We start from the raw sequence: 22,561 nt of genomic DNA, 5'->3' as shown, positions 1-22,561 counted from the left end.
GAACTCCTTAGGAGAAGACTTTATGAGCCCAGTTCTTGCATCTGCTCATATCTAGAAAAACACTAAAATCCTTTATGGTGATGTCTGCTCCTTGTGACCCGCAGTGACCTTCAGGAGACTAGCAAACTTTTGTAAAACGTATGCCTGGCTGCGTGCCTCTCCCCTTCCCCTTTATCATATTCTGATATCCCCCCTTTTCCTCCTTGGGGGTATTTCCAGGAGGAGGTGGTATTTCCTCCACTGCTCCCCAGGCTGTAGTCACGTCCCAAACAAAAAAGTCACAGTCACCCGTGAATGCGGTCACCTCCAAGGGCGAGAGCCGGTGAGTCCTGCAGGCTGTGAAAACTCAGCATCCCAGCCCTGATGGCAGAGGGGCATATCAGAGAAAGGATTTCAGGGAGCCCAGGCCTCTCCTGTTCCTGCTTCCTGCCCTGGGTTGCAAAAACGCCTATGAATCCTGGTCCATCCCTCACTGCCTGGGAGCCGTTTCTCAGGGCTCCCCGAGATGCTGTCTCCCGGGCTTAAGCCCTAATTTTGCCCCAAAGAAAACTCAACCCTCAACTCCCAGGTGGTGCCTTTCTTTCAAGTCAACGCCGCCTCAGAAGAGTTCCGAGGGGCCCCGGTGACGTCTTTGTGTTCGCCCTCAGTGACTCAGGGACGAGGGCACTCACTGGAACACTGGGCAGTGCCACCGGGGTCGGGAGTAGGTTAAGTGCGGTGTGAACTACTAATGCGGTGGACAGATGGCTGGGTAACACAGGGCTCCGGGCGACAGTGGGGCCTCCAGCCACAACCAGGGGCAGGCGGAAGGAATGTCATAGGATTCAGTGCCCTTCATCGTAGGAAAGAGGGCACGACAAGCTTGCCCACATCCATCTTCCACCCTCTAGCGCTCCTTCCATGCACCTGCTTGCTAGATGGAGACACTGATTAAACAGACTCGTGTCAGATGCAAGTGCAGCTTCTATCTGCAGGCTGAGCGCTCACATGCCAGCCTTTCATGTCCAGGAAAAACACCTGTAACATCCTGATGTCCAGCAAAGTCCCGTCGTTCAAACCAGCTACCTGATGGTGTTCCCATCGTGGCGCAGTGGTTAACGAATCCAACTAGGAACCATGAGGTTGCGGGTTCGGTCCATGAGGTTGCGGGGCCTTGCTCAGTGGGTTAAGGATCTGGTGTTGCTGTGAACTGTGGTGTAGGTTGCAGACGCGGCTCAGATCCCTCATTGCTGTGGCTCTGGCGTAGGCTGGCAGCTGCAGCTCCGATTAGACCCCTAGCCTGGGAACCTCCATATGCCACAGGTGCAGCCCTAGAAAATACAAAAAAAAAAAAAAAAAAAAAAAAAAAAAAAAGACAAGCCAGCTCTCTGATTTTGGCAGCAAACAGTACGGAATGCCCCAATTAATAAAATGTTGGCGTTCCTGTTGTGCGTGTTAAGAACCCAACATAGTGTCCGTGACGACTAGGGTTTGATCCCTGGCCTTGCTCACTGGGTTAAGGATCCTGCATTGTCACAAGCTGTGATGTAGGCCGCAGATGCAGCTCAGATCGGGTGTTGCCATGGCTGTGGCTGTGGTGTAGGCCTGCAGCTGCAGCTGCATCTCCAATTCGACCCCTAGCCAGGCAATTCCACGTACTGCAGGTGTGGCTCTAAAAAATAAAATAAAATGTTACTTACATATGAAAGGAGTTCCCTTTGTGGCTTGGCAGTTAGCCAACACGACTAGGACCCATGGGTATGTGGGCTCGATCCCTGGCCTTGCTCCGTGGGTTAAGGATCTGGCGTTGCTGTGAGCTGTGATGTAGGTCACAGAAGTGGCTCAGATCCTGTGTTGCTGTGGCTGTGGTGAAGGCCTGCAGCTGTAGCTCCGATTGGACACCTAGCCTGAGAACATCCATATGCCAAGTGTGGCCCTGAATAGCAAAAAATAATAATAATAATAATAGTATTAAAAAATGTTACTTACATATGAATGATAACAAAGAAAGAAAAGTATATTCTTTTATTTCAATCATTAGTTCAGGTTCAAAGCAGGAATATTGAAACTGAGAGCACTAATGGCCTAAACCCATCCAGAACCGAGACTGGCACTTGAACCCATGTGCTGGGACTTGAACCCAGCCTAAACCCAGATTGGGACTTAAACCTACAGTTTTATTTTTATTTTTTGTCTTTTTAGGGCTGTACCAGCGGCATATGGAAACTCCCAGGCTAGGGGTCCAATCAGAGCTCTAGCCACCAGCCTACACCATGGCAACGCCAGATCTGTATCCCACTGAGCGAGGCCAGGGATGGAACCCGCAACCTCATGGTTCCTAGTCAGATTCACTTCTGCTGGGCCATGACAGGAACACTAACCCACGATTTTAAATTAGAATCCCTCACCCGGTGTCTGGACTCACTGAGGTTCAGGTTCTTTGTGCCTCTGGGCAGAAGGAATTCAGCGAGAAACAAAGTGATAGGCAAGAAATAGATTTATTAGGATAGGACACTTGTGAGACATGCAAGCAGGCAGGCACGGAGGCTCTGCCCCAGGATCCAGTGGGCTATGGTTTTATTATCCAAGGGGCATGGGGGTTGGAAAAGCCCGCCTCTTCCTTTCTGGGAGCTGTAGCTCCTCCTTGGTATCCGGTAAGGTGTGTGTTCAAATCGGCTGCAGGGCGGTCCTCAAACCCCTGCCCCTGGTCTGAACCTGAGTGCAGGCCTCACCCCATTTCCAACCCAACGACCTGAGGCAGTTCTCGCACGTCCACTCGTCAAGCCAGCCTGCCTTGTGCTGACGGCTTTCTTGAGCAGTATTAACTCACAGTCATCTCCCAAAGTCCCCTAGGTTTCCCTCTCTATCTATGATCCGTCACTGGGACTCCCACAACCACCTGTGCCGACTCCATCCCTGTCAATGTGAAGTCCTTCTTGTATCACCTGAGGACACTGTGGTTTCCTTTCCTTCCTGGAATGCCTTCACTGCCCGCATTCTCGTCTCTTTCTCGCAGATAACTATGTATCATTCTGGAACCATATCATCTCCCAACCTGGGCATGACACACAGTCCATCTATCCCTCCAGGAAGCAGGTATGGCTGAAAAAGAATTGATGTGTGTTTCTCCTGCATGAAAGAGGAGCCTGGGCAGGCGGTGGGTGGCAGACTGGGTTTCAGAGGCTCCTGCCATCTGACCCCAGCGCATCCTTAGACACAGCACACAGCGCCACCTCAGTGTCCAAGATCATAACTGGAGCTCCAGCCATTGCATCCACCTTCCAGCCAGCAGGAAGGTGGCAGAGAGCAGCCCACCTCCCTGGAAGGAGGATGTGCCTCCTGTGCCGACACTGTGCCAGCCAGACCTGCTCTCCTGACCTCGACGAGCTTCACAGAACACTGGGAAATGTGGCCTTTCTTCTGGGGGGCCCCACGCCCAACTGAGAATAAGAAACTTGGATCTTAGTGCTCAGGGCGATGGGAGGACAATCAGCTGGCGCGGCCACGTTTGTTCTTCTTGTGACAAGAGAAGGATGCCCAAGGGACCACAAAGGTGACGTGCATCATGCAATTCAAGTCCCTTTTACATCTGAGTCACTGGAACCAGGGCTGAGGCTGGCTTCCCGTCTTTCTGACCCTGGACCGTCCCGGAGAATACCCCCGAGATTTCCATTCTCCCATGAGCTCTTCCAAGTGCATGTTGAAAGCGCAACGCAACCTTTTCTCCAAAGGAGCGTGGCCATTTCCCAGTGGATTAAGCCATCTCATCGCCCCTTGGCAAACCTCTTTTGACCACAGGCTTCTCCACCAGCTCCTGAGGAAGAAGAGGATCCGAAGCCCACAATTCACTTGCCAGGGCGTTCTCAGCTCTGGAGACGCCAGAAGCTGGCGAACGCCCCGTACCGTTTGTGGTGTTATCCAGTGAGCAGAATGCCCATCCACGTGGCGGGCGGGCCTCTGGTGGCCCCGCTGACCATGGCTTCCCTGCAGTCACCTCTTTCAACAGTCACCACTGTGACAGGTGAGTGCTAAGGACTTTGAGTTGTAGACATTTTTTTTCTTGCGACTCTAGAAATAGACCTCTTATCCCACCCTCTGTTTAGCAGGTAATGAAACTGAGGCTTAGAGATGTTTGGAAACATTCTCTGGTCCCTGCAGGTTATAAACAAGGGAGCTTGGGCAAGGTGACCTCAGAGCCACGGTCCCACCCCCATCCTGGACGCAGTCTACTGAGCTGTCCGGTCCGGCCAAGTTGGCCCTCACACTCTTTGAAATGTAGTTAAACTAAAATGCATTTTTACTTTTAGTTTTTTCTTTTTACAGACAGCCGCACCCGTGGCATATGGAAGTTCCCAGGCTAGGGGTCCAACGGGAGCTGCAGCTGCCAGCCTACACCACAGCTGCAGCAATGCTGGAACTGAGCCACATCTGAGACCTACACCACAGCTCACGGCAGTGCCGGATCCTTAACCCACAGAGTGAGGCCAGGGATCAAACCCCCATCCTCATGGACACACTGTCAGGTCCTTAACCCATTGAGCCGCAATGGGAGCTCGCTAAGATGCATATTTAGATGAGACGGCAGCAGATGCCGAGGACTTGGCTTGTGCAACCTTCCCTGGAGAAGCTAATTTATTGTGGCTTCCAACCAAATTTAGCTGCCGCTTCTCATTTATATTGTTTCCAAGCCAATGATGGACGTGTTACTACAATTTTTAGAGGCTGAGCTTCTCCTCAGCTCTCTCCCAGATGTGGAGTTTTATGTTAGGTGTCAGTGCTCAGATGGGGCTTGTATTGTGAGTGGTATTAACCAACTCCTGTTGATTTTCTTCTATGGCCACAGGGACCTGGGTCTGGGAGCCGCCCGCAGAACCAGCTTGGCCCCTGCTGCTACCATTCTTCTTGCTTCGGGAAAGTCTGTCCTAACTCACTGCTCTTCTGGAAGAGTGATGGAGTGCTAGGCTGAAGCCGGCGGGGGGCCGAGACGCCAGCAGTGGAGCTGAGTTTGCCTGCCCCTCGCTCTCTTCCCTCTGGGTTCCCAGACCCCAACTCCCCTGCCGCCTGTTTCTTCCATTACTGACAAGGTCTGCGCTCTGGTTCCAGGGAAACACACCTAAAATCCACGGGAGCCTGAGAGAACCCTGCCCTTGCCCAGAGTTAAACCACTTAATAGTCGGTGGGGTGGTACCGTCGGACCTCGGTCATTTCCTGATTTCCACAGCCACCCGGGCGGATAAGCGAGAAAGGGATTATTCTCATGTAAAGATAAGGATGTGGGTTCAAAGCAGTGCTGAGATTCACCCTTAGCTGGTAATTCAGAACTGCACACTCACGCCGAAGTCTTCTCTGCCGCTCTCTCCAAACGGCACACAGCACTTCCGTTCGGGAACTTGGCCTTCCCATCATCAGCATGTCGGTCACTCAGCGAGGCCCAAAGCAGAAGTGGGAATATTTGTCCAAATGCCATTGTTAGCGCTTTTTTTAAAATAAGTAAAACTATTAAGTCCTTGATGTTTAATGACTAGAAACATGCATCTAAGAGTGACTGAGCAGCAATTACGCCCTTCCAACCGGCCTTTCAGTTCAGCTTCACCAAAAAGGTGGGCAGGAGCTTCCATCCCATGGCTCCCATCACTGCCTCCAGAATTCCTGCCCAATCACAAAAGCAATCGGGGATATGGGAAGAAAATGGCATTGGCACTGGCGAACCGGGGGGCGAAACAAAGACGCCATCCACAGACAAGCAACTTGGCGGAGGAGTTCCTGTCATGGCTCAGTGGTTAAGGAACCCGACGAGGAACCATGAGGTTGCAGGTTCGATCCCTGGCCTCACTCAGTGGGTTAAGGATCTGGCATTGCTGTGAGCTGTGGGGTAGGTCTCAGATGTGGCTCAGTTCCAGCATTGCTGTGGCTCTGGCCCAGGCCAGCAGCTGTAGCTCCGATTCAGCCCCTAGCCTGGGAACTTCCATATGCTGTGGTTGCAGCCCTAAAAAGCAAATAATAATAATTAAAAAATAATAACAATTTTTTTAAAGTTATGTCTTGAATAAAGTCTAGTTTTAAATCAATGTCTGGGAATGTTTGTTAAATGCTTTAATCTCTAAAACCCTGTATTTTCTGATTAAGTTTTATTGCAAGCATCGTAAGTGTGCTTATAAAAGTTCTGTCACTGGTTACAGTGAAAATCCTCATGAAGCATGTCTGCCATTGCTGTTTACAGAAAGTTCCTTTCTCGTGGCTCAGCGGTAACAAACCTGACTAGTATCCATGAGGATGTGGGTTGGATCCCTGGCCTCGCTCAGTGAGTGAAGGATCCGGCATTGCTGTGAGCTGTGGTGTAGGTCGCAGCCACGGCTTGGATCTTGAGTTGCTGTGTCTGCAGCTTCAATTCAATTTTATCCTTAGCCTGACAACATCCATATGCCACAGGTACGGCCCTAAAAAGCAAAAAAAAAAAAGTTGATCTCCCCCAATAAACCTCCGTAGAGACAGTGGCACTCAACAAAAGTGATTAGAAGCACAAGTCTGTTTATTTTTTTTCCCCTCAGGTGGGAGGGTGTCAGAAGGCTTGAGTTTTCATCACCAAGAGGACAGAGGGGAGGAGGCAGCCTGGGGTCTGACAATGTACCCCGACACACTGTCGTGGGCACACAGCCCAGGTGGCCCAGCCCCGTCCCACGTGGAGATCAGGACGTGTGCCACTCAGGGCCGTCTCTGCCACAGAAGCCCTTCCCTTGGTTGGTCACCCCTTCTTCGTGAGCCTCACCACATTCAAACTCTTTTCAATAGGGAGTCATGATGAAATGAAACTAGAAGATCTGAGTTCAAGTCCCAGCAACTGCTGTTGTTTGCAAATCACCCTCTTGACCCCATCAGCCCTGTATTCTGGACAGTTCCACCGAAAGCCCCTGCCATACCTGTGCCTGAAGTCCTGCACTCAGAGAGGTGGATTGAGGGAAGAGAAGCAGGCTCATGGACATAGAGAACAGACTTGTGGTTGCCCAGGGTGGGGCGGGGGGGTAGTGGGAGGGACTGGGAGTTTATTTGGGGTTAGTAGATGCAAACTATGACATTTAGAAGGGAGAAGCAGTGAGGTTTACAACACAGGGAACCATATCCCGTCTAGGGATAGAACAGGATGGAAGATGATATAAGAAAGGGAACGTGTGTGTGTGTGTGTGTGTGTGTGTGTGTGTGTGTGTGTTTGTGTGTACGTGACCAGGTCACTTTACTGTTCAGTTGAAATTGACACAGTATTGTACATCAACTATATATATTTAAAGAAGAGGAAGGTTGAAAGAGATCTCTCTGGATTACGTCAAATCAGAGCAGAGAGCCCCTTTCCAAGAGCCGTTTGCTGTCAAGGCTCGGTGTTAGAATCCCCTGGCCAGCTTTACGCTTCGCTTGTAAGTAGTAACGAGCTTTGTGTTTATCTGCTTTGAAGCTGGTAAATGGAGGTATGTCATTAGATTAACACAAACGGTACAAATACTCCCGCATCCTTCAAATCCCCCACAGAGGAGAAGAGGCATCTGAAAATCCAATCTGAAAGGCTGGTTTGAAGTAAACCTGTGGCAAACTTCCCAGAAGCGTTTGCAGCTTCTGGGTCCCTGACTCTACATTTGTCTCCGGATATCATCTCAGCGGCATGAGCCCTGCCACCAAGCTCAGACCATTCCCTGAACACCCCAAAAGGAGAGAATGAAGTTAGCATTCCTACTCACACCCACACCTGTCAAATAAACATGCATTTCACATGCAATCGATTCAATCAGAAAAGCCTCATGTGCTTGTACTATAATCGAATGATTATTGGTTTCTCTGGGAGGTCTTAAAAATGGATACGTGGAGTTCCCGTTGCGGCGCAGTGGAAACGTATCTGACTAGGATCCATGAGGTTGCGGGTTTGATCCCTGGCCTCACTCAGTGGGTTAAAGATCCGGCATTGCCATGAGCTGTGGTATAGGTCACAGACACGGCTCAGATCCTGTGTTGCTGTGGCTGTGGTGTAGGCCGGCAACTGCAGTTCCAATTCAACCCCTAGCCTGGGAACCTCCACATGCTGCAGGTGCGGCCCTAAAAAGAAAAAAAAATGGAGACCTGAAGATAAACACCAGGTGAAGGAAAGGCAGAAGGGTTATCCTTCAGGTCTTTTATAATTTACTAACACTTTTGCATTTTGTGAGGTTTTAATTAGAGATTTATTTAGAGGATCCATTTAGGGTCAAATACTGAGTCTTACAGAAAAAAGCATGCATGTTCCATTTAATTTTGTTTCTCGATCTCCCTGGGCCTGCGACACTTCTAACCCTCTCCTCTTCTCTGCTGCTCTGTCCTTTGCAACAACCCAAGGAAAAGGTCTGCCAGGCTGGCTTCCGGTGAAGGAACATCACTGACTATTCCCAGTAAGCAGTCAATGCTATTAGATGTCGCAAAATACACAAAATTGAACAAGAAGGTACACCTTTGGAGGTTAACAAACGAGCTAGATAAGTTAACAAGTAAGAAGCTAGGGCAGGATAACTGTCAAAAGCGAAGAGGGTTTATTACTCATGCCTTTTCAGCCTCTGTATTTTCGGTGCTTTGAAGTTCAGGCCTTGCTCACCCCAGAGAGACTTTCCCCGAAGGTCCACATCTGTACCTGAATCCCCCCCCACATAGGACGGTTACAAACCCAGGGGAGCAGATCACTCTAGGAGGACAGAATTCGGGGGAAGCAGTTTGGACTCTGTTACAGAGGAGACAGTGGAAGGAGGACAGCCGTACTGTGCATTGAATTCACTTGGCAAGCCAAGCCTGTGGCTGCTGCAAAGGTTTGGGAAAGAGATGGTGAAACATACCAAGTGCTGGAGAGTGAGAATCTCATTCTTCGCAGGAAACCACAGCCCGGCCCCACTGCCTCGATAATGAAACTACATCACTACGTGCAGGGTGTCGAGAGGGGAAGACTGGCTTCCAAAGGCAGGTCCCGAGAAGAAAAAAATGCCTTCCCAAGATCATCTTCTCCCAGCCCTCCTCACTGCACCGAGGAGGCTGTGCTGTCCCCGCGGGTGTCCTTGGGAACCTTGCTATTTCAACTATGTGCTCTGCAGTCAACAGAGAGCAGAAATAGGATGGAGTTCCCGTCCTGGCTCAGCAAGTTAGGAACCTGAGCAGCAGCCATGAGGATTCAAGTTTGATCCCTGGCCCTGCTGAGTGGTGGGTCACCTGTAGTCCTGCACATTTCTTTCACTGTGGAGTAAATCTAGGGTGTCTGCAACGACCCACTGGCACCCACTTTCCATGGGCTCCTGAGGAAGGGGAACCCTGAACTGGTTAGGTAAGCATGATCCAGCCCCCATCCAGGTCCTGATCCACTTAACAGGCTAACGGGACTGGGAAGGGACTCTTTCCAACTCTGTGATTTGGCACCACGTTGGTGGAAGAATTCAAGGAGAAAGATTTTATTACTCAATTGCAGACCTATCTTATTGTAAGACTGTGAGCTTCAGCATGTTGGTACTTGTATCAAAAATCACACATGGAGGAGTTCCCCCTTGAGGAGCAGCAGCCATGAATCCGACTAGGAACCATAAGGTTGTGGGTTCGATCCCTGGCCTGGCTCAGTGGGTTAAGGATCCAGCATTTCAAGAGTTGTGGTGTAGGTCGCAGGCTCGGCTTGGATCTGGCACGTTGCTGTGGCTGTGGTGTAGGCCAGCAGTTGTAGCTCTGACCGGACCCCCTAGCCTAGAACCTCCATATGCCAAGGGTGCAGTCCTAAAAAGCAAAAAAAAAAGAAAAAAAAGAAAAAAAAATCGCATATGGGGAGCTCCCATTGTGGCTCAGTGGGTTGAGGACCTGACTGTGTCCCTGTGAGGATGTGCGTTTGATTCCCGGCTTCCGTCAGTGGGTTGATTCAATGTTGCTGCAAGCTGCAGCAGAGGCCACAGGTGCAGCTCCGATCTGTGACTGTGGGTAGGCCTGCAGCTGCAGCTCCAACTCAATTGGCTGCCTAGCCCCTGGGACTTCCATATGTAATAGGAAAACACACACACACACTCACTGCTCAGAAAATAGGAAGCAGACCACACACACACTCATGCGTGCACACACACACACCCCTCCCCCTCAGAACAGGAAGCAGGAGGAGGAGGAGGAGGAGTTCTCGATTCTGGGTTGGGGCCGCCCAGCTGCTGCTGCTTCAGAATCTCCAGCATCTCAAAGAACAGACTCTCCCTGGAAGCTCTCATCGCCACTCGGCCACTGTGTGCTCTAGTTAAACCTGTGCTCTGACTGTCACGAGGGCCTTTGCTGGTAGCACCTGCCTCTGGGCTCGCGTCCCAGCCCTAGAACCACGTCTGTCTGGGCTTTGCCCGGTTGCTCCGAACCGACCTGAGGGCCGCACAGCACAGCTCCGAGCCTCACATCCCCTGCAGTTACCGCGAGGTCCACCAGCTCAGGGCCCCCTGCTTTAGATCCTTTCCCGGGATCTGACCAGCCGCTGCCCCCTTCTACCTGGTGTCTGCCCTGAAGCACGACAAAGAAGCCCAAATCTGTTTAAATGTGCGTGCAGACTTTGAATCGAAAGGCTTATTAAATCCGCTTCGTGTTCGAAAACACGAAGTCAGACTCTCTGCCCCGGGTCTGGACGAGAGAAAGGGCACAGGGCTTAAACGTCCGCAGCTAATAAGCCTTCTACCTGGGAAGACAGCGTCTTTCCTGCCTCCTGCCCTGTCTCTGGGCAGAAGAGCAATGCCACTCTTCCAACCATCTGCATGCTGAAAACACAAGGCGGGCTAGCACGTTCCGCCTCTCCCTGGGGTAGAGTTTGCAGTTTTTCAGGACAGGCTGAAAGATACAAGCTCTTCCATGACTGTTCAGGAAGGTTCGAATCATGTTTTTTGGATTTTTATTATTTTATTATAAAAAGGAAAAGGGAACTTGAATATGGGTCTGTCCACACCGTCCAGGCAACTAACAGGTATGGAACCCACAGCGTGCTGGGCCTTCTGGGTGGACAGAGATGGCAGCAAGCAAGGCATTCTGGGGACAAGGTGATTGATGTACAAGGCGTCCAGCAAATACATGACGTGGTACCAGGCAGAGGAAGAGGGAGGAGAAATCAAAGCTGGATAAGCCAACAGGGTGTGAGCATCTGTTCTGAGAAAGGCGTTTCTGAGCAAACCTTCACACATGAAAGAATAGGAAAGTAAGAGAAGGGTTCTGCCCAAGACGGACCAACAGTGCCTTTTTTTTCTACAAAGCGACTTTCCAATGTCTAAATCCATGCCTGTCCCTGCGAAGAGGGGGGGCGCCTGGCAAAAACTGGACACTGAGAGAATTTGCAGAAGCATAGTCTACGCTTCCGTCAGTGTAACTGATCTCCATCATTGACGATGCAGTTTATTTTCGATTCCAAATTGTGTTGAAGGATGCTATCGGATTTGGATGCTTTTCACACTGTCTGCCACGCAAAGACAATTTCAGAGCCATTAGTTAAATTCATTTTTTTTTTTTTGAGGGCACAGGTAGAGAAAGCTAGGGAGTGAGAAGCTTTCATCTGAATTAAGAAATAAAAACTGTGAGTTTAAATGTTCCCAAAGATAGACTTGCTCAGTTATGAGGCAATCAATGGAAAAGTTTGTATCTTAGTGATTTTTGCAACCCCACAATTAGTTTTGTGCCAAAAAGCATCTTAATAAAGTCATGATAATTATTTTGGTCTCTGTCTGTAATGTTATGTGGGTACTGATTTGGATTTTTGCAATTTGGGAACTCAGAATTTTTTTCTCTTTTTGTCTCATGAAGATAGAATGAGACAGCTGAACTAAAATTGCTCCATAACCAGGTCAGGATGTTAATTAGCTGTCCATGGCAGGGTTTCCCATTGAATCTGACCCAGAGCATTAAGGCAGCACAAACTGGATCTGCGACATGGTCGATGAGATTCTTTATCTCTGAAAATTATCCAGACTGTTCCCAGATGCTTTTGCAAAGAGAAAGACTGGATTCTCTTCCCCCATATTTTCTGAGTCTGATGGGCAGTTTTGCCAGTTATCCAAGTCTTTGCAAATGAGATGTGATATGGGAAAAACGAATCCGATCTGTCACATCGGATTTGCTGTGCATTTCTTGGTCTTGGGTCCGCAGCGGTGCTGAATGCTCCTCAAGAGCTGCAGTCTGTCTTCTGAGAGGGTCACTGCAATGATTTCCCATGAAAACCAGCTCCATCTGGAAGCACCATTTGGACGAAAGGGAATGCTGATGTTTGTGTTGTATTTGGTGTTTACTGAGCTGATACTGGCAACTATTTTTTTTCCGTTTAAAATTTTTTTGTCAAAATCATGTTGTTTTCACTTAAATCCATTAACATTCACTGACGTTAAAGTACCGTTAAATTTACATATCAATTCTGCATCCCAAGCATTGTGCTAAGCTCTTTAGAAAAATTAACTTATTCTGAACTCACATCAGCCTTCTGAGGAAGGTTCTGTTTTTCTCACATCCATTACACAGACGGGAAAACGAAGTCTCCTTTAGGGCAGGAAATGTGCCCAGAGATTCTTCATTTTATTTTTTTTCTCCTGATATATAGTTTAATTTAACATTAGTTTAATACTTTAGTCTGTATTTCAGTTTTCCTTTCATACTTTTAAAGGTGTATGATTTTTACTTCCATAACAAAATCTAAGACTTTCTTTTATAATAAGCAAATCCCATCTTGTGTGTATGGTATTGATATAATGTTTTCCATCTTCTGTTGTCACACGTATGCCTTCTGATTTTCATTTTCCTGTCACTGTTCTCTGGGGTTTTTTTCTATATACTCAGAATCTCTGTACTTTTCTCTTCTCCTGTATTCTTGGTATTTTTTTTTTTTCTGAACTAATGGCTTTTTAATTCCACCGCATTCAATACCCCAGCAGCCCTGCAGTAGCCTATTCCAGCATTTACCCTCAGCTTTTCAAAATGACTTTAGTTTAATTCTGATATTCAAAGTCACAAAGAAAGCGGTATATTTTATATCCTCATCAGCAGAATAGAATTTTTATTCATCTCATTTAGTCACAGACACATGCTCATACGCATTAATTTTCAGTACTGGTCTTTGTCACGTTGCAATGTCAGCAGTGACCTAAACTCTCTATGTATCTGTTTTAACTCTAAACAATACTTATATAATATCCTATCTCCAGTTAAGAAATAAAGAATTATCTAGATCTTTCCAAAGCTGGAAAAATCTATATAAGTGTGATGTCCCAGGCAAAATTAATGACAAAATGCACAGCCAGCCACCTACATCCTGGAAAAAAACAAAACAAAACAAGGACAAAGACATGTGAGATTCTAAGAGGACCCAGGCTGGAAAGTACAACAGGCCACCAAGCAAATAAAACTGAATCTGCCTCAAGAGCTCTCCTCTGCAAAAGCAAACACTACGTGTCATGTTTGAAAGAAAAAATACACTATGGCTTGGCCGTTCCATTCCAAGCCAACTTTGTCACAAGGATGGGACAGAAATACCTTGTCAAAGTGCACTGTTTGCCCCTGGCGCCCCTCCCCAGCGAGAGGCTGACAGCAGCTTAAATTCTTCCATTGTCTTCCTCAGAGACACCACCTCCACGCTGGCCTCCAGTCCTTGTGGATTCAGCGGGACCAGGAGGGGTGTAGGGTTGTGTGCTGTGTGTTTAGATTGCTGCATGGAGCCCTCCCAGCTACGCACACCTCTGCTGTCGCTCTGGTTGCTAAGACACTGAGAGAGCAGATCAGCTGGGAAGAGCCAGAGGGAGCATCTCAACTGACCTGTGAGGACAGAGGGCGAGCCCAGTGTGGGAGGAGGGAGTGCAAACAGCTCTGGTGGGGCCCCCATCAGGAATTCACTGAAGGGTCCACAGCATGATTAATATCGAAAGATAAAGGGAATTGGGGAGTTCCCTTCGTGGCTCAGCAGTTAATGAAACTGACTAGGATCCATGAGGATGCAGGTTCGATCCCTGGCCTTGATCAGTGAATTAAGGATCCAGCGTTGCTGTGAGCTGGAGTACAGGTCACAGATGCAGCTCCAATTCGACCTGTAGCCTGGGAACCTCCATATGCTGTGGGTGCAGCCCTAAAATAGCAAAAAATAAAATAAAATTGTCGCGAGACATGTTTTTCCAGTCTTCTTGCTTGATCATCCACCCATAGCCCCTCCTCACGTCATCTCCTCAAAAGAGTAGTACAAAATCGGTGTGGTTTCCTGAGGCAGGGCTCTTGGTTCCAGAGACATTGCGTCCCCCGGTTCCCACCTTTACTGTCTCTGTGTCTTGTTTTATGTTAGCTTTTTTCCTTAAGTTCCACAGCACCCGTTCTTCAGCCCCATCCTGCTGAGCTGGTCTCGGCATAAAATAAAATAAAAAGATAAAATAAAAAAGGGAATTGGGTGAAAATAAGGACCTCACTGGAAAAGAACAAGATGGGTTTTTGGAGTTCCCGTCATGGCTCAGTGGTTAACACATCCGACTAGGAACCATGAGGTTGTGGGTTCGATCCCTGGCCTCGCTCAGTGGGTTAAGGATCTGGCGTTGCTGTGAATGTGGTGTAGGCCAGCGGCTACAGCTCCGATTAGACCACTATCCTGGGAAGCTCCATATGCCGTGGGAGTAGCCCTAGAAATGGAAAAAAGGCAAAAAAAAAAAAAAAAAAAAAAAGACGGATTTTTATAAAAGGGGAACCATCAAGCCGGGTGATGGGGTGACGAGATGTTTGATGCAGGTGCCTTGCTCCCAGGCCCGGCACAGAGGTGACAAGCAGGGGTCGGCAGGCGGAGCTGGAGACCCCTTCCTGGATGCATGGCCTGCTTGGTCTCTACCCTGCGGTGCTGCTCTCCTGACTGGTCAAGGCTGGCAGACGGCTGCTCTGCGACAAGGACAAGGCAGAGCTGGCAAGTGGCATCTGAGAGCTTTCAAAGCAATGCGACAGATCCATTCACTCTCACCTGAATCAATGAATTTGCAAAAGGACTGATTGGGAGTTCCTGTGGTGGCACAAAGGGTTAAGGATCCAGCGTGGTCTCTTCAGTGGCAAAGGTCACAGCTGAGGTCTGGATTTGATCCCTGGCCCTGGACCTTCCATAGGCCACAAGGGTGGCAGAAAAAATAAATAAATGCATAAAGGAACTGGCTCCTGTCTGTCTTCTTCATTTCACTTCATTGCATTGTTCTATTAGTAACTTACTTTATTAAAATAAAAAACTCAGAGATCCTGTCGTGGCTCAGTGGTTAATGAATCCGATGAGGAATCATGAGGTTGCCAGTTCGATCCCTGGCCTTGCTCAGTGGGTTAAGGATCCAGCATTGCCGTGAGCAGTGGTGTAGGTCACAGACGGGGCTCGGATCCTGCGTTGCTGAGGCTGTGGTATAGACCCACAGCTACAGCTCTGATTTGACCCCTAGCCTGGGAACCTCCACATGCTGCAGGTGTGGCCCTAGAAAAGGCAAAAAGACAAAAATAAATAAATAAGTAAAATATAAAACTCTTTTTTGTATTAAAAATTGTATCTTTCACAGTCTGAGAAGGAAAAAAAAGGCTCATCACCTCCTAGGGTCTGAAAACACATTCTGGGTGTTAACTTTCGCTTCCGTGTTTCCTCAGGACTCAAATTGCTATTGTTTGTCCTCAAATCTTCCGCCAGTAACCTCCCAGTCACCGTGTCACCGGGACACAGGCCATAAACAGATTCCTTAAAACGAGAGTCTTTCTCAGCTGTGGTCCCCATTCCCCCACCTGTGCGGGGCGGGCTGCTCCTCCTTCCCCCTTGATGGGCGCTGCCTGCAGAGCCACTCCTGGCTCTGAGCTCCCTCTGCACTCAGTGCTGCTCCGGGAGGAGGCCTGACCTATGACTGGGGACCTGGGGGAAGAAAAGGGCCAGTCATCTCCATCGTGCGTCCCTTCCTCCTCCCTCTTGGGAACCACAGGACTCTTAGGGCCCTTTCGTTGTCCCCACGGCCCCGTTAGGTGCTGCCTGTTCAAAAGCAGGGTGGGCTGGAAGGCCCACAATTAGGGGGGCAGAAAACGATGTCTGGGATTATTGACAATTAAAAAATAGATATCGGAGTTCCCGTTGTGGCTCAGCGGTAATGAACCAGACTAGGATCCACGAGGATTCAGATGTGGGTTTGATCCCTGGCCTTGCACAGCGGGTTAAGGATCTGGCATTGGCGTAGGCTGTGCGGTAGGTCACAGATGTGGCTCGGATCCTGCGTGGCTGTGACTGTGGTGTAGGCTGGTAGCTGCAGCTCTGATTCAACCCCTGGCCTGGGAACTTCCATATGCCACGGGTGCAGCCCTAAAAGGCAAAAATTTTTTAATTAAAAAAATTAAAAAATAGATATCATTCGTGAGAGCAATGTGTACACTTGGAGAGGGCATAGGTGGGCTTCAGGGTTTGTATTTTAATGTTTGGTGGGTTTGGGCGTCTTTCGGGCAAGGAAGGTGTTTGGTGAGGCTATTCCGTTTCTTCCACCAGTGCCAACTGGCATTTTACTGCTCTGGCAAGAACAAGAGGTACCAAGCTTCAGGCTCCTTCCTACCTAGGCTTTAGGGGTGGCTGTTGCAGATGTGGGGGTTATTGCTCACAGGTCCGCAGAATGTGCACAGGAAGAGCTGAGCCTGGGGCCAAGGTGGGAGGCGTTCGGTCAAGGTGTGGACGCAGAATGGGTGCATCATGCAGGGCAGTGCCACCCAGCAAACAAGACCAAGCAAGGACACAGTTCTAACTGTCTCCGCATGAGGAAAGACTGGAGGGAGGATTCCTGGATGCCAGTCAGGGAGGTGCCTTCTGGAAGCACGACCTAGGGCAGCACTGAGCAGCAGAGCTGCCCCCGAAAGGCTTCGGTGGAGATTTTTTCTGCGAGGACTGCATTCTTGCCTCCCAGATCCTCCCTGAATTCACAGCCTCTGTCAAGTCCAAACACTATGGATACTCCCCTGCTGAAACGTTCGGCTCACCGTGATTTCATTTTGTAATGGTTTATAGGCTCATGATAGCGGTGAATGAAAACAATCAGGTCAATATAATGGGCATCTCGTGAAGGTAAAGTCATTCAATTCAGAAAGTAGCCTCATTCTGAGATAATGCACTTACCCTAGGACAACAGAAGGGCAGCGAACTTTCACTGGGAAGTGTTACCAGCCCATAGAGTCCAACACTGCACCATATGCACTACTGTCTAGCCTAGTCACTGAAGCGCTTGCTTAAAACCCCTCGATTGCTCTCGGGTTGTTTTCATTTGTGTGCCTTGCCTACCTCCCACCATCTACGACCTTATGTCTTAAATGAGCTGGACATCCATCCATTTTCCCACAACCCCACTGTCAAGGCCACTTGTCAAGGCCACCATCGCCTCGCTCCTGTTTTCTGAGAACTAAGCCCATATTGGATGTTCTCTCTCCAGAGGGCTGGCATCCACCACCCACCCCCTCACGCTGATCCTGTGTCCCCCCCGCGCAAACGCCTTCAAAGGGCACCATGGCCCTTCTCATCCAGAAGCTCCACTCAGAACCACCCACTGAGCAGCTGCAGGAGGACGGGAAGGAGAAGAGGCTGGCAGTCCACATGGCACAGGAGAGGTCACGTCCAGAGGCAGAGATGGCCAAAACTGGCAGCAGCAAGACATGGAGAATAAAAATGCTTCATGTTTTGGAATGATTCTGAGGACTGGGGAGAGGCCATCGCAGCACAGCAGTAAAGCAGAGGTGTGCTTGCTAAAAGCCCTTTAGAGGGGCAGTCTGACTCCAGCCAGGAGAACCAGCAGTGAGTGTAAGCAGAGGACCACAGGTGACAATGGCAGCTTGAGAGGCGGGCACAGGTGATCTTCTCAGCCGGGCTGCCTCCTGTTTGGGAACAGACAGCCATCAAAGAAAGACAGGACCGAGGCAGAGTACAAAAAGCCGGGCAGGACTCAGAGGTACAGAGAGTGTGTGTGTGTGTGGGGGGGGGGGGGGGTGACCTCCTTTAGGAGCCAAAAGAAAGGTTCATGAATTCTAGGCATCCTCTAGCCCGGATTCCATCCATGTGCTAGAGCAGTTCACGGAACCCGGAGAAACATTTTACTGACCGGATTACCCGTTTATTATAAAAGGATAATATAACTCAGGAACAGTCAGGTGAAAGAGATGCTGAGGGCCAGGTATGGGGGAAGGTGCCCTGTTTCCGTCCCCTCTCTAACAGCACCACCCACTGCTGCGAAGCTCCACCTGTGCGCCAGCCTGTCTCTGAGTCTCTGAGTCTGAGTTTGGTCCTTTCCAGGGTTTGCGGAGGCTCCCTTGCGCAGGCGTCACTGATGAAATCACGGACCACTGCAGCTGATTCAAACCTCCAGCCCCTCTTCCCTCCCAGGAGGTCAAGCGGCTGGAATGAAAGTTCAAACACTCTAATCACGTGGTTGGGTTCCCTGGCAACTGGGCTCCCCTAGGGAGCAAAGTCGCCTCATTAACATAACAAAAGACACCTTGAGTGCTCTGGGCACTTGGAAGATTCCTCTTGGGGAGCTCTGTGCTGCAAGGAGGAAGACCAAATACATACATCTTATTTTAAATTACAAATGGGCCCCCCATGTTCTATTGTCTTTTTATACCTGGTCCACCTGTTTCCTTATCTCCCCCCGGCCCCCAGGCTGCCCTCCGCCTGAGTTATCTGGGGTGAGCACCAAATTCAGCCAACGGCCAAAAAACCTGAAAAACACTCATCTCTGTAAAAGACATTGCTTCTTTCTTCACCACGGAAAGATTCACTTTGGTTACACGGAAAAGGAAAAAAAAATTCCTGAAAGTAAATCCTTTTTATCAGCCATTCTTCGTTCATTCCATAGGTTAAACTTATAAAAAGAGAGCCCCTGTGTCCTCGTGTGATGGCAGTTAGACTTGGAAAATCTGATTCCTGGGCATGCTACCTTCGACACAAGTCGCGATAACTAAAGATCTTAGTTTACCAAGCATGCAACGCCTGTACCGTCGACTAAAGGACCCTCTGTCTCCTGCAGAGTCTTTGCCAGCCTCCAGCCTCCCCCTGAGCAAGCTTGCTGCCCTGCACATTGAGGCAGAAGCTACTGTGTTTGGGGGTGGGGGTGGGGGTGGCTTCTAAGGCCATCCCCCAATGCAAAGCTTTATGTAAAAATTCTCCCGCTTTTGAAATGCTTTCAAATAAATGCATATGAGAGAGAGGGACAGAGAGAGAAAGAGCGAGAGATGGAGCAGGAGCCAGCCCCAGCGCGGAGAGTCCTGGTGGCCCTGCCCAGGATGCCTGGCTCTGCAGGACTGCCAGAAGCCAGAGGCACCTACAGGCTCAGGGCCAAAGGGCAAAGGCGGCTGGAAGCCACTGCCCCAATTCCCTCTCCATCCGCCTCTCCAAAATGTGCAGAGCAGGCAAAGCCTGGGCTACACCGAATGCGAGGAACCACGAAGCAGGAGCCCAGATTTCCGACTTCCGGGACCTGCAGGAGGTCAAAGGTCTCAGAGGTCAAGGAGGCCAGGAGCAGCTGGTGAGGCATAGTGGTTACAAGCGCGACACTTGCCTGAGAACGCGCACTGGCGCACGCGCGCAGTCACGCACCTGTGCATACACATGCACCCGGGACACACCCAAGGTGGCACAGATGCACCTTCGCACGCACCCAGGGCCTGACCCGCGCGCTCACGTTCAGGCGCACACACCACGCGCGTTCACACACACGTGCCACCGACAGGTGTAGAACACCGGCTGGGCTTGTAGCCAGAACAGTGGCCGCGCGTCTGCGGCTCCCTTGGCCTCCTTGTGTGACTGGCACAGGGGCAGAGTCCCAGGCTTGGGCCAGTACCAACTCGGGCCCCCAATGCCTCTCGCTCTATGGGCAGCACCCAGGCACCCAGCAGCCCTGACAGCACTCACGGCAAATCAGTCAACGGGAGCCGAGAGCTCGGACCGGGTGCACCGCTACGTCCCGGAGCCGAAGGAACCGAACGGGGGACGGAGCTCCCTGGACTCCCCCGTCTCCCATCCCTTCAGGAACCCGAGAGCAAAGCACATTCGCACACCCCCAAGAAGGTCCGGGCACCCCTGATTCGCAGCCAACCTCACCACCGGGGCTGGAGCGCAACCTGCTCGGGGCTCAGGCGCCGGCCCGCCGCCCGTCCGCGGACTGCACGCGCCCCGTCTTCGGGTGCGGAGCTCGGGGCCTCGGGGTGAGGACCGCGAAGAGCAGGGCGCCGCGCCGCGAGGGGCCAGCCATCCCGCCGCGGACCGCAAGTGCGGAGGGCCCGGGGAGGGCAGCCCGATCCGCGTACCGGCCCCGGCCACCTCGCCACCCACGTGCCCGCGGAACGCCCCGCACGGGCCCGACGGCGGGTCGGCGAGCGCCCTTCCTCCCGCCCTCCGCCCCTCGCGCCCCACCCCGCCGCCCTTTCTCCTGCTTCCCTCCTGCCCCCTCCCTCCCCCCCCTCCCGCCGTCGCCCTCCCCTCCCCCGCTCTCCCACGGTGCGGGCGGGTTCGCCGCCGCCGCCCCCGCCGCCACTCCGCCCCCCGCGCGGCGCGGAGCCGCAGTAATAACCCCGGCGCGGGCGGCGCAGTCACCGCGGGGCACGGTCTTGCGCGCCGGTCGGGTTGGTCCTCGCTGCCCACTTGCACACCGCGGGCCTGGGGAGCAGCCCACGGCCCCGGGCCCCTCGGAGCGCCCCTAGATGAAACCGTGCGTTCTCCCCGCGGGGGCACAGCGCTGGCGGCGGGCGCGGGGCGAGCGGGGCAGCCCAGCCATGCGCGCCCCCGGCTGCACGGCGCTCTGGGTGCTGCTGCTGGTGGGTGTGCAGGTGAGTCCCCGACTAGAGGGACAGGGTCCCCCGAGGCTCCCCTCGCGCAGCCCCCGTCTCACCGAGGTGTCGCCGCTGTTTTTCAGCAGGCACCTGCGTGCGCCGTGGGACCCGCAGCAGCCTCGCCCGGGAGCCCGAGCGTCCAGCGTTCTCCTGGTCCCGCAGAGTGGCCGGGCTGGGTGGAAAAGGGCGGTAAGTCCGCGAGGGGGGTCGAATCCTTGCCGTGTAGCCGCTCGTAAATCCCCTCACTCTAGTTTACAAGGTGCTGCGACTGTTCATAATAATAGGGACTCTGGTGAGATGCTGCTGTGCTTCTTTACAACCGAAAGAGCGAGCACCTGCGAGTCCACTTTCACCAGTGTTTATCTTGTTTCCCTGTAAAACAAAAACGGCTTAGCAGCGTTATTACCATCAACGTTAGGGGAGAAAGCAAGACAATGTATTTAATTTTAACCACAGAAGAGGAAGGAATAATCTAGGGGTTACAGTAAAGTACCCGTGAAAGCAGTGACCAAGAGCTTATTACCACTTTCTTCATCCCCTCGTCCCCTCCCCGGACCGCCCCCCTCTGACCTTTTACAGTGAAGTCTCTCTCTTTACAGCCTTCACCATCAAAGCGCGAGATGAGACGAGGGACAGTCATTTTGCACAGTACTTGCCATCTTAGTGTCAAAAAGGACGCTCTTTAAGAGTTGGGTGTAACTGAAACCTAGTAGTGCAGGGAATGGGTCATTTGCTCATGTCGTAAGCAGTGTCCAGGTCCTTTGCCACGATTTGACATAACAACAAGTCTGATTTTCTGCAGTGTACTTTTTTTACTTTCACTGTTCACCAGCGGCATTTATCGTTTCTGTCTCAGGGATGCACTTCTCTGTTCTGAACTGCTTTAGGGAAAACCTGAAAGCAGGTGTGGGATGTCGGTTGCTAGCTGGTTTTTATCTGAGCCCAGTCCATTGGCAGCTGCTGAATGCGAGTAGTTTGCATCAATTGCAACCACAAATTGCCATCTCAGATGTCCTTAGTGACTTGAAGAGGAAGACCCAGGTTTGATTACGCCAACATATTTTCAGAAAACCTAGAAAATTTGAGTTAATAATGCAGATTCCTGAATATGGCTTTTTCATCTTGATGAATTTCCATAAAGACAATAATTTAATATATGCATTAATTATTGAGATTCTCTCCCGAGTGCTGTCTGAATACTCTATGAAGTGATAAATCCTATGAAAGCCAGAATATGGGATCTTCTCCAGCACCACCAGAGGGCGCTAGATAAAAATGATAGACCGTTTAAAATCATTTGCCACTTATTTGCAAGAGAAGGTTCTTTATTTAAAGCTCAATTTCTGGGCTTGCCCTTGTCTTCTTTAATGTTTCTTTTAGGATTCACTCTAGTATGTAATTATTTATATCCTAGTTAGTAGTCTTCCCCACTTAAAAAAAAAGGTGTATGGGGTTTTCTGTGAGGTAGAGCCTTAGAGGCAGAACCATTTTCAGGAGGAGAAGCCAAGACTTTGTGCCGGAGCGAGCCCGTTTCCCCGGAAAGAGAGTCCTGCAGGCTGAACTCCAGCCTGGCAGGCATGTGGCTCTAATCACCTGGCATCTCAGCAGGTGTCACACGCCCAGCGTTCCCACCCCTCAGCTCCCTTGGTCAGAACCTCAAGGGGGACGTGCCAGCCTTCGTCAGTGACCCTCTAGCCTGTGGACACACCACAGCCTCATCCCCCAGCATGCAGGTGTTTGAGCTCTTCCAAAAGGCCCAGGTGAAAGGGTGGGTGGGTTT

At 50.8% G+C, this 22,561-nt stretch overlaps 1 protein-coding gene and 1 long non-coding RNA gene across 7 annotated transcripts in view; one reads left to right on the top strand and one right to left on the bottom strand.

The window, feature by feature from the left end:
* Positions 1–12,976: 12,976 nt before the first annotated feature.
* Positions 12,977–21,197, bottom strand: LOC146395710 (uncharacterized). 2 transcript variants are annotated; one of them, XR_014830768.1, is made up of 4 exons: positions 20,841–21,197; positions 18,196–18,349; positions 16,255–17,832; positions 12,977–15,393 (listed from the first exon to the last, which is right to left on the bottom strand). It is a non-coding gene; the product is annotated as an uncharacterized LOC146395710 (long non-coding RNA). The 2 variants fall into 2 exon arrangements; XR_014830767.1 differs by lacking the exon at positions 20,841–21,197 and having other exon boundaries at positions 12,977–14,037; positions 15,505–17,832; positions 18,196–20,301.
* Positions 20,514–22,561, top strand: part of ADAMTS16 (ADAM metallopeptidase with thrombospondin type 1 motif 16) — a 162,724-nt gene continuing 160,676 nt past the window's right edge. For 3 of the 5 annotated variants that reach the window (XR_014830765.1, XM_085001654.1, XM_085001651.1), the window contains exons 1-2: positions 20,514–20,778; positions 20,865–20,970. Coding sequence is in view for 2 of the 5 variants with exons in the window: in XM_085001651.1 (XP_084857777.1) it covers positions 20,653–20,778; positions 20,865–20,970 (232 nt within the window). In the remaining 3 variants the exon portion in view is untranslated. The remainder of the gene's footprint in view (positions 20,779–20,864; positions 20,971–22,561) is intronic. The other 2 variants (XR_014830766.1, XM_085001652.1) reach the window with 1 other exon arrangement.

The sequence above is a fragment of the Sus scrofa genome, chromosome 16 (assembly GCF_054392235.1).
Source record: "Sus scrofa isolate SSC_HxYL_T2T_F1_AM1 chromosome 16, Sscrofa_HxYL_maternal_Yorkshire_Landrace_v2.0, whole genome shotgun sequence".
NCBI lineage: Eukaryota > Metazoa > Chordata > Mammalia > Artiodactyla > Suidae > Sus > Sus scrofa.
This window is presented reverse-complemented; position numbering and strand designations above follow the sequence as displayed.